At 48.6% G+C, this 11,826-nt stretch overlaps 1 protein-coding gene across 1 annotated transcript in view; it reads left to right on the forward strand.

The window, feature by feature from the left end:
• FHAD1 (forkhead associated phosphopeptide binding domain 1) overlaps positions 1 to 9,883 on the forward strand; it is a 131,332-nt gene extending 121,449 nt beyond the window's left edge. The window contains exon 28 of the mRNA XM_060012343.1: positions 9,767 to 9,883. Within this exon, the coding sequence (XP_059868326.1) occupies positions 9,767 to 9,883 (117 nt within the window). The remainder of the gene's footprint in view (positions 1 to 9,766) is intronic.
• The last annotated feature ends 1,943 nt before the right edge of the window (positions 9,884 to 11,826 follow it).

Genomic DNA, 11,826 nt, shown 5'->3' on the forward strand with positions numbered 1-11,826 from the left:
ATAGTACTCAAGTCCTTCTGACTGGGGGCTGTGTATTTGTACACGCATGCTTGCGTGTATGTGTGTACATGTGAGTATGTGCTGTGTGTTTGCACGTGTGTGTATTTGTATGTGTGTGTGTGTTGCCTGCATGAGCTCTAAGGAGGCCAAGGTCATAGAAGGGTGCCCTTCTCCTCAACCAGGAGGTGATGGTCAGATAGCTCCTTGCAGAAGCCTGCCCTCCATCCTGCAAACCTTCCAGGCAGTAGGTTTCCAGACAGCAGGCTCTCTGGCTTATAGCCCCAGAAATGAAAAGTGGCTGTCCTGCTCTGAGGGAGCCTGGATGCGGTGTTTCCAGTACTCACTGCTCTGAATTAAACATCACAGGCCTTAGTCTGCGTGTGTCATGGGGCTGCCTCAGGCAGAGGACAGCTTCCTTTCACACCAAGCAATGCCAGGGAGAGCTGGGCCAGTGGCAGAGCTGTGACTTTCCCTTTGATGTGCCCTCTGGAGAGCTCACCCCTCCCTGAAGTGACCCCCCCCCCGCCCCCAGGGCTTGGCAGGCTAGACCCCAAAGCAGAGACACCAGACCACAGAATGGGACAGCAAAGGGCCCCAAAAAAGCCATTGTCATGTACTGAAAACCTGAGGATTTACATAATCAGGCTTCACATGCATTATTCATGGGCTGCCTCATTCATAACACAATGCAAGGGACGTGCCAGCCTGTTTGGCGCTAGACATCCTTCAGCCGAGAAGGGTCTGAAATGGCCAAGTTGAACCTGTGTCAAGGTCCCCAGAAGAGCTACAGCTAGTAGCTTTCATATTCGTGGAATTCACAGTTGGGGGAAAGATGTTTATGAACTACAGCCATGATCGTGGCGTCGCCGATGGTATCGTGTACTGAGCACTCACCAAGGAGCAGGCACCTGCTCCACACCGCACATGCTTCATCTCTCCCGTCAACCCACGAGGGATGCTGGCAAGTGTCGGCCCCTTAGAGAGAGGGTACCGTTCCCTGGCTACTAAGCGGCAGAAACAGGATTCCCTCCCCACCTGCTGCCCTCCCCAGCCCATGTTCACTTTTCCACACCCCTTCCTTCTGGGTCTCCCTTACCAGGGTGGCCCCCTTGTATACCTCTCACCGTTGCTCCTGGGGTTTTCACTCCAGGACTCAGGTGTGCATTTCAGGCTTGTTATTAATATGCAGTCAGAAATCCCTGTTTGTCAGGAAGAAAACAATAATAAATTTTAAAGTTTTGCTGGATTCTAAAGGGCACTTGTATACATCTGTCTTGCCATCAGTTCTTTCCAGGGAGTATATCTTCGTTGTTTTTAAGCAGAAATTAACAGAAAATAGAATTCCTCTTTTCTAAGTATTTTCACAAGGAGCCTTCGTTTTTGTAGTCTCCTGTATAAAACTTTGAAACTCTTCACCCGTTCATAGAGGTGGCAGGGTTGAAGCACTGAGATGAAATTACACATCTTAAGCTTCAGCATTGCCCCCCCCAAAAAAATGTAGTTTGTAGTTTTAATGTTTGACCATCCCTTCACCAAGCAGAACTTTCAAGAATCAAAAGTCGTATTTCCACACTAATACCTTTGGCTGTGAAAATGAGACTTGGTAGAAAATGCTGGGCATCCACAGAGAACTGGGTCTGTGGCTCTGTCCATGTGGCAGAGGGACGGGAACCGTGGCCCAGGCCGTGCTCACTCTAATCCACATCACTCGAGAAGCCGGCAGTGTCTCTCAGAGTTCAGAGGCCGGATTTGGAGTCAAATAGAGGTCAAGCCCCACCGCTGCCCCGAATGACCCTGAGTAAGTGGCTTGACCTCTGTATCGCAGGTTCCTCAACAAAAGCAACCAAAACTGTTAACAAGGGGCCTACTCCGTGGGGCAGCGGGAGGGTTAAATGGCAAAATGCCTGCAGCGCCTGGCACACGGCAAGCCCGGTTTCTAAGGGGGAAGAATAGGCAGCTCATGGATGGGTGGGGATTCCTCTATTTCTTTCAGGGAGCTTCCTGCCAGCTGACGCCTTCCCCGGTCCTCCCAAAGCCGGCAGCTCTTATGGGACACGCTCTTCTCTTTGGTGAATACGACTAGGGCCACGGCCAAGAAAGGACCCAGATACCTTTTGTGAATGGGTTAAGGCTGGGATTTTCAATAGGAAATTTTTAAATGCACAGAAGTTGCCACTTGAGAAGCACGCAAGCCCTTTCTTAGGGCTTGAAGCGTAAGAAAGGCTGAAGGGCACCGGCTGCTTCCGGCAGGAGAAGCCGCTCGGCTCTCCTGCCAATCAAATCTCCAGCCAATCAAGTCCTGGCTAGGGGGCGTGACCACCGCTTTGCCTTGTGGTCTCAGCCAGGAAAACCCCCTAACCTTCTCTCTGCTTAATTAGCTCGTATTCCTCTTCTTTAAGATGAGAATAAAAATGGCGCCTAACTCGTAGCCTTCCATTCAATGGGCGCTTGTATACAAAACCCTTAGCACACAGGACCACAAAGCATACATGCTCTCCTACCATCGTCATTATCCCCATTATTCTATTTAACTCACTCTCTTCCAAGATTTCCTTGGGCCCAGGTATTCTCAAGATTCTGGCTTCCTCCGTGCCACTTGTGGTTTTTTTGTTTGTTTGTTTTTTGCGTTACGCGGACCTCTCACTGTTGTGGCCTCTCCCGTTGTGGAGCACAGGCTCCGGACGCGCAGGCTCAGCGGCCATGGCTCACGGGCCCAGCCGCTCCGCGGCATGTGGGATCTTCCCGGACCGGGGCACGAACACACGTGGCCTGCATTGGCAGGCGGACTCTCAACCACTGCGCCACCAGGGAAGTCCCGCAATTGGTAGATGTTGTGTAGGAGGAGCGTGGGATAGGAGGGGCTTGGGTGGTGCTCTTCCACCCACAATGATAAAGTAGAACCGTGTGGCCAGGCCTATGCAGCGTACGGATAGAAGAAGGCTAAAGAAAAAGACCCTCACCCACCCCCTTCTTCTGCCCACCAATCCCAGTGAATCCCAGCGTCTCCTAGAAACCTCAGAGGTGTGTCCCCGAATGGAACAGGTGGGGATGCATTAAACGCTGTTGTGCTTACCTGATATTTTCACTCGGGAACGGGAACGTTTAGAGGGTCTCGTACAGAGCAATGCCAAAGAATCAGCACCTTGCAACTGTTCCTTCAAAGAGAAAGAGAGGCGTACGGAGAGGTTTTGTGATCTTGCAGCCAGACACAAAGTAGGTACCTTATTTTCAAAGGGTAAGAGCTTATGGAGTGTAAATGCCAGCGTGGATGGCCCAAGAAACATCCACACGCTCGTGGCAGGTCTGCCACGAGCTTGGGGTGGGAGGCACCACAGAGCAAGCTTTGGTCCCCATTTTTGAGTGGGGGGACGGGGGCAGCAGAAGGCAGACGGGATGGCTGAACTGGGAAAAGGAAGAGATGGGGGATGGGAAACGTGAAAATGCAAGTGTGGGCCCGAGGGTTGGGGGAACCTGGCAAGGTCCGTCTTGAACCAGTGACCACAGGCAGCGACATGCGTTCAGCCTGAGTGTTTGGAACCACATGCCCTGTCCTTAGAAGGACAAGGCGGGGGTAGAAGCCCCTCATTTAAAGAACAACATCTAGATTGGAAATTTGGAAATTAACTGGAAATTAACTCAGGGCATACTGGAGTGGCTGCTTTGGGCATCTGCAAGCATCGGTTCTAGAAAGATCCCAGTTCATTCCCACACCACCTCAGGTCTTGGTTTTAAACATCCCCCTTTCAGGGAGGCCTCTCTTGGCCCTTGACCTGGGAGTGGGGGGGAGGGAGGTCCCTGTGAAATACGCTCCTGAGCTCAGTGCACTGGCCTTTGTCCTCAAAAAGCAGTTATTTAATCATTATATTCATTTATTTATCCCAGAATAAAACCCAGAAAGACAGGGAGTTTTGTGTGTTTCTTCACTGATCTAACCCAGTGTTTCCCACCCTTTTTTTCAGTATCGTTCTTCTAGGCATTTTTTCCTAATTGCTCTCACGTCCATAAAATTTGAATATTACAGAGAGCGCTGTGCGTACGTCTGCGCTTTATACATTAAAAAAGTAGAGTTTTGGCCTCGCAGGGGTGATATGGCTCCCACTGAGAACGGGGTTGAACCTTAACACCTGGACAGTCCCCGCCATATATCATAGGCTCTCAACAAATATATGTTGAATGAATGAGGGCTGGAATCATATCGTCTTGTTTATTCTTCTGTCCCCAGTTTCTACCACAATATGTGGCCTAGACTAGGTATTCAACAAATATTTGTCAACTAGAAGATTTCCCCCTTTAGCATATGACTGACAAACAATTATAGAAGACTGTTAGCTGCAATGGAAAAAATATATAAAATCGATGAATGGCATTTGGAGGACAGAAAACAAAAAACCAGAGGGTCTTAAAAAGGTAGGAGGTGTCAGTTCTGAAGCTTGTTAGAGACGGAGACTCTCTTACGAGTGGGCGAGACGGAGCAGATTTTTCACGTACCATCCTTTTCAAGGTGGCCCTGGTGACTCCATCCCCCGAAGGACTCCAGGCCCACTCTTGAGGAAGGAGTCGCACAAGTTACACTTGGCAAGGAACCTGGAGGAAACCTTTCTGTACTGAGGAGATCCTAGACACCAAACTTCTAGGCTCAGGCTGGAGGGCAGGGAGAATGGGAAGCTGGCTCTTTGCTCTTAGCCGGAGCACCATGTGCCCCGCTTCTGTTAAAGCCAGAGGCAGCGTGAAGTTCCAGGGGGTCTCACATCTCAGAGAAGCACAATGTTCCCACAGCATCCGGGACCCATCCCAATACCCCCTCTGCCATTTTATATCCCCAGGTGGTCCTCAGACAAAACCTAGATGTAGGGCAGTTTCTGCCTCCTCCCAGCTCAATCATATATGTGAATGAATAAGTAACAAACTTCCAGTCATTTCCACTTTACAGGGTGGCAAATGTCTCAGATCAAGTGGGGCCCTCAGGATGCTCTCTATCCTCTTAACATGCTGCTCTAGGTAGTAACCACCTTCTGGTCTTAGCACAAGGATGCTGGTTGAGAAGCTTCTATTTTCCAAATATATCCCTCACCTAGAATATCTTCGTTTCTTCCCATGATAATGTGGTTGCCTCAGCATGACTGTGGCCTTTTAGCAAACTTGAATGTCTCCTCTCTCATATTCAACCAAAATGTGTTTGGCTTTCAAGCTTCCTGAGAGCTCGCCTCTACTGTCTGCAAAGTGGGAACGTGGATTGGCTTAATTCCAGTTCCAGGGCTGATTTGTCAATGGCAATGTTTCAACATGTTCAAGATTTCATAGTCTTAATTCTCAACTTTTAAGAGAATTCTAGAGGATGCTTCCTTGAAATTTAAGAGAAATGCCACTGGAAATGTATCAGGTTTATTACCTGGAGGTTTATAACCTAAAGGAGGAAAAGCTAGCCCTCACCTGGGTGTCAGATCTGCACTAATTCCCAGCTCTCCTAAAGTCTCTGAGCCTCAGACATCTCATCTGTAAATTGGGTATAATAACAACACCCACCCCATAGGGTTGTTGTGAAGCTTAAATGAGATACTGCATGTCGAGTGTTTGGCTCTGTGCCTGGCACATGCCGAATGCCCAATACATAATAGATGTGGGATAACTGTCAACTGGGCTTCCTGCTGACGTTCTATGGTTTTCTCTCTTCTCTCTTCTGGCTCACCTGGAAATGTGAGTTCTGCATCTTTTGAGTTCTTCACCATCTCTACAAACATTCATCTCTTTAACACAGAAAGAACACTGACAAAATTTAGCTTATGTTCTTCTTTGCCTTTTGCATCAGAGAAAAATGGATTTTTCTCAACTTTCAGATGCTACCCATTTGGATGGAATGTTGAGCCTTCCTAGGTGAGGAGGTGAGGATGGAGGTCTGCAGAAGGGGGTGTGGCTTTGGGGCAATGCTACACTGTCCTGCTGAACCTTTTAGGGAATCTCTGTTCCAGATTGCAGCAGAGAAGGAGGTGGTCAATCAAGAAGGCTATGAAGGATACTGTATTCTTCTTGGAGGACAGATCTGCTTTAGTTGGAAGCAGAGCCTCCTAGATCAGTGGAAGAGGCTGTAGATGTCCAGTGGCTTTCCACCCAGTGGAAATGTTGAAAGCGCCAGTGGCTAACCTCCCTGGCAGGGACTACAGGGGCCTGTTGGGAAGCCAGCATCACTGAAAATCTGGAGCCTGCCACTCCCCTGGGGTTTGATTACCGTTGCCGACCCTCATCTGCTCAAGGCCCCGCACCTCAGGGGCAGCTCATCAAAGAAAGAGCATCCCCTAGGCACTGGAGACACAAAAGTGAGAGGGAACTGGGGTCTCCCTTGCAGACTGACACTCCGCAGGTGAATGTGCAGTGGTGTCAGGAAAGAGACTTTCTCCGAGAGCTCTGAGTATCCACCGGGGTCGCCAACCTGACTCCTACAGGGGCCAGGAAAGTAAAAGAAGTGGGGGAAGTGAGCTGGGGTGGTGGTGGACAGCAGCAAACACACGAGCCCAGTGCCTTTCTAAGGGGCCTGGAAGATGGAGGCTTGTGATGGTGGCTTGTGGGTCTGTGGGCCTAGGGTCGCCAGATCTTCCGAGTTTCCCAGGGAAGCTGGAAATCCAGAGTATTCCAGGAAACTGCCCTATTTTGAAACATAACTTAAAAAAAAATCCCATGAGCCAAATGGAATATATCTGTGGGCTGCCATCTTGCGACACCTGCTTCAGAACCTCCCTGTTCGGTGTCTAGTTGGTGCTCAGTACACGTTGGAGGGGTTGCCAGATAAAATACAGGATGCCCAGTTAAATCTGAATTTCAGAATGAAGCCAACAAATTTGTTAGTGTGAATATGCCCTGTGTAATATTTAGGACATTTATACTGAATAGCTTTTGCTGTTTATCTGAAATTAAAGTTTAACTGGGCATCGTGTTTTTTGTGTTTTCCCCTAAATCTGGCAACCTTACTGGGTAGTCACAAAACTCATGGAGGAAATAAGGCTGTCTTTTGGGACCGGGCATAGGTGCTTACAAGACTCTTCCATTCTCCCAGAAGGATGCTAACTCTACCCTCAGAGGACTGTCCGTGAAGGCTGATGGGCCCATATTGAACTGACAGTTGCCATCCAGGTGTTTTCCGTGGAGAAGGCCTCGAGCCTGCAGCCACTCAGTATTTATCACAAACTCAGTTGACACAGTCACAATCCAAGTTCCCAGATATTATAAAGCAGGGGTTAGTTTTAAACCAACAGCCTTCTTCTCTCCCACCCCATCCTGCCCCCCCCCCACTTTTTTTTTGCAGAACCGTTTATCCAAGCAAAATTCCATGAGGAACTTGGGGTATAAGATAATGGAGAGCTTCTCTGGTGGGAGAAAGGTGTGTGTGCTTTGAGAGTCACACCCTTCCACGGCACCCAAAGGCGCCAGGGAACCCCAGTTTGAACATTGCTGCAAAACTCCTTCCTGGATTAAGTTCAATCAGTGGGCAGCTGGGCACTGAAGGGCCCAGGCTGGCCCCTGTGCACCTGCTTTTCCTGAACTTTACTGAACTCACTGGGATGTGACGACATCAGTCCGTCTCAAGAGCTGTGCACAGATGTGGCTCAGCCAACACCACGTTGCCGTTCTCAGGGGTGCTGTCCATTACATCACACAATGTCCTCTCTGGGGGAAAATCCAGTATTGTCTTTGTTCTGTGAACACTTCTGAGCAACACATCCCTCATATCTCATGGACGCTGTGAACACTGGACCACACTGGGTTTTCCATTTCCCATGGGCTGCCAGAAAGCCCACCACCAAATGGGGCTCCCCTTCGGCAGGTGAAGGGATCGTTATAATAGGCACTTTCATCCTTATTTCTGGCTCCATTCTGTACCACTTTCCCCCTTCTTTCACCCACATACTTCCTTCTTAGGGCAGGGGTTCCTGGGATTCCCCACTCCCCCCTTCTCCTTTTCTTATGATTTTGTCTCTATGTCCCCAAATCATTTAGCACCTAGGATGGTGGTACTGCCCTTCTGCCTTCTCTCACCTCCAGATACTGGGTCCCTTAGGTCGTTTGTTCAGGAGAAGGGACAGGGGCAGGGGCTGGGGTGGGGGAGGGGAAGGCACTGGAGGCCTTCTGGGAAACACCCAGAGCCAGCAATTTTATTGAAAATCAAATAAAAAAGGATACAAACGAAAAGTGGTTTAGAGGCGAAAGATTTTCAACATTTCCTGTTTTCCTTTTATCTGGGCATTCCTGCCAAGATTTACTTTGTGGGCTAGTGTAGAGATGTTAGCCTTTCTTACCCTGAAATGATTTTTTTTCCCTTGAAATGATTTTGAATGCAGTCTCACAACACATTCAAGTCAGCCACTGGCACAGGTCTGGCACCTGTCTTAAAGAGAAAAGAGCTGCAGAGATGGTCCTAACAGCCCCTTCCATTGAAATCCACCCAGAACCTCCTCTCAACCCCTGAGAAAGACAGGACATTCTGGTCCCTATTTGACAGATGAGGAAACCAAGGGTCACGCAGTCAGTGGCAGAGCTGAAACCACCTGACTGAAACCAGCTGAAACCAGCTGACTACCCACCAGCCCTCTTCCCCCAGGGGCATGTGTTGGAGTCAAAAGCTTGCAGGAAGGCAGTGTGCAACCTGCTGGGAAGAAACTTGCAAGGTACAGTGGCATCTACAGTACATACAGAACCGTGTGAGTGAGATTCTTGGGTTGCAATTAATAGAAACCTATTCAGAAAGAGGGAGGGGGGGCTTCCCTGGTGGCGCAGTGGTTGAGAGTCCGCCTGCCGATGCAGCAGACACGGGTTCATGCCCCGGTCCGGGAAGATCCCACATGCCGCAGAGCAGCTGGGCCCGTGAGCCATGGCCGCTGAGCCTGCGCGTCCGGAGCCTGTGCTCTGCAACGGGAGAGGCTGCGACAGTGAGAGGCCCGCGTACCGCAAAAAAGAAAAAAAGAAAAAAAGAGGGAGGGGGCTTTTTTAAGGATATAGGGGTGAGTGCCTCATAAAAAGTGAGAGCTGAAAGAGAGCCTGGCCTCGAAATAGAACTGGTAAGCCATCAGATCTCAGGCATCATCTCTTTTACACACACACAAGCATGTGCACGCACACACACAGGCCATATCTCCTCTCTGTCTCTCTGCATGGCTCCCCTGATCTCTGCTCTCTCCAGTCATGTGACAGGAAGGAATGACCTCACGGTCCCCCAGTTCAAAGGACCAGCCCAGGGAGCAAGTGGCATCTTAGAGCCCATAACCCCAAATCCTGGGAGTGACCATTTTAAAAGCCCAGCCCGTGCCAAGTGCCCGATCAGCTATGACCAGGGACAGAGTCACACACATGGCTGCCTGGAGCCAGGAGTAGTGCTCAGAAAAGGGTTAGACGACCCCCTAGAGTATCCTGCATTTTCCCCTCCTAAGACATCAGAGACATAAGGCATTCCATTCAGTAACAGCTTTTCGAGCGAAAGTCCATCCCAATGAATGTGCCTATAATCAGAAACTCCTGGTTCGAAGAAAGATGCAAATGTAAGAAGAAAATGTTATCTGTGTATCTGGAAGAGTGTACACCAAAATGTGAATAAGGTTACCTGTGGGTAGTGTGATAATGGTGGATCATTTTACCTTCGTTTTGCTCACGTCTATGTGTGTATATAAATATTTTTTACAACAAAGATTTTATTTTGAGTAAAAAAAAAATGCCATTTGAGAAATATTTGGGGATGTCCCTACAATTATAGAGTTTGGGCATTTGTTGCTCTTGCTTGTTGAAGGTTGGAGCCAGAAAAGACACCCCAAAGATGGACCAAGAAAGGGAGATGCTGAAGAGAGAAGCGTCCAGCAAATCCAGCCAGAACCTTCTGTTTTCTAAACCTGGTGGAAGGAACTAGAAACGTCGTCCCGCTGGGCCTCGCGTGATCCTCCGTGAGTCAGTGTAACTCTTCCGCATCAAACTACTAAGATGCTTTTTTAGGACTTTAAAGGTTGCTACCCTAGTGTGTTGCTTCCTAGACTGGTATTTTGCACAATACTGTATTTTGGAGTGTGTGAGGAGAGGGGTTCTTTTCACAGATATTATGAATGTAAACATACTCAGGCATATGAAGAATAAGTTTGAAATTCAGACTCCTAGGCCCGGTAGATACAATTATGTGTTTGGGTAGTGACAAACCCAAATGTCACACCTCCAAGGAGCTCCAAGAAATCCGCAGTTGAGAAAACCCAGGGCGTGTACTGGGGCCACAGGACAGAATGGTAACCTCAGGGCTGTTGGGGCCATGGTACAGTGCATTTATATCTGAATTTATTATAATAAATTTGAACACCAACCTGTTTTATCGCTTCCCTAACAGTGAGTCATGTTTATATGGTGCTCTGCGGTTTTCAAAACACTTCTCATCTAATCCTCTCCCAAGCCCTGGGAGGTAAATAGCATTATGTTCCCCATTTTACAAATGAGGAAGCTGAGGCCCAGAGAGGTTAAATGGCCCACCTAAAGTCACACAGCTAGTAAATTCAAGAATTGGGTCTGGAACCCAGGTTTCTAACTCCATCTCATGCTGCCCATTCTGCCGCACCAAGACAGCCCAGTAGGTCAAGTCCCAGGCCATCAGGACAGACCAAGTACCCAGTCATCAAAGAGCACACTGCCCAGGTGGACACACCCCTTTCCCATGGTGTTCGAAGAGACCCTCATTTTTGCCCTCTCTCCAGCCATCTGGTCTCTCCCTGCCTTTCTTGTACGGCCAAAGACCACCAAACAAAACAGGAGGAAGAGCCAGAAGTCATGAATATCATTTATTTTTTATTTTTAAAAAGCCACAGTAGGGCTTCCCTGGTGGCGCAGTGGTTGGGAATCTGCCTGCCCATGCAGGGGACGCGGGTTCATGCCCCGGTCCGGGAAGACCCCACATGCCGCGGAGCGGCTGGGCCCGTGAGCCATGGCCACTGAGCCTGCGCGTCCGGAGCCTGTGCTCTGCAACGGGAGAGGCCACAACAGTGAGAGGCCCGCAAAAAAAAAAAAAAAAAAAAAAAGCCACAATAAAAATATTTTGATATTTTAAAACCAAATGCATTCTTTATACTGATTAAAACTAGAAGGAAATGGGAAAAATTATTTGCAAGATCTTCCAGTAAAGGTACTTCTTACACAGTGAGAAGGGTGAGCATCACCTGACCTTAAAAATAATCTTGAAAATCCCAGCAGTTTTCCATAAAGAACATATTACTTATACTGTACCATATCCCCAAATCCAAAACAGCCATCTCCAGCACCAGGAAAGATCACTTGGTCAGGCAGTAGTTAGGCAGCTGGCTCACGTTTGGAAGCCAAATTGTGTGGGGAAAAAAGTACTCTGGTTGAATACAAATATTTGAATTTGCATAAGTTAAATGTAATGCCTATGTGACTCCACTGTATCTGAGGTCTTTCAAAGGACGTGTTAATTTGTATCATATCAACGTTGCAACCCACAATGGCAAATTCCTTTCTCCACTCCTTGAACTAGATGGTTCTTTAGGTGTCTCCTCAGCCACACACCCCTTTCTCTGAGAATGCACATTCCCCAACCAGGTTTACCCTACCTACTGCTGCTCTCTTGGCCACACCTGATTGGCTGATCAGTGGATAGTCTACCCAAGCCAGACCAATCAGGTTTCTCTTCTAACCCAAGCTGGGCCAATCAGCACCTGTGCCCTTGATATTTGGAAGTGGGACACGGAGTTACCACACAGGGTCATTAATGGTCCGGAGCTGAAGGTCTTGATGCAGTTCCCAGCTGGGGTGGCCATTTCTCGCACTGTGTTTGGAGAAACAAAGCCAGTCTTAGAAAGA

Source organism: Delphinus delphis, chromosome 1 (assembly GCF_949987515.2).
Source record: "Delphinus delphis chromosome 1, mDelDel1.2, whole genome shotgun sequence".
Taxonomy (NCBI): domain Eukaryota; kingdom Metazoa; phylum Chordata; class Mammalia; order Artiodactyla; family Delphinidae; genus Delphinus; species Delphinus delphis.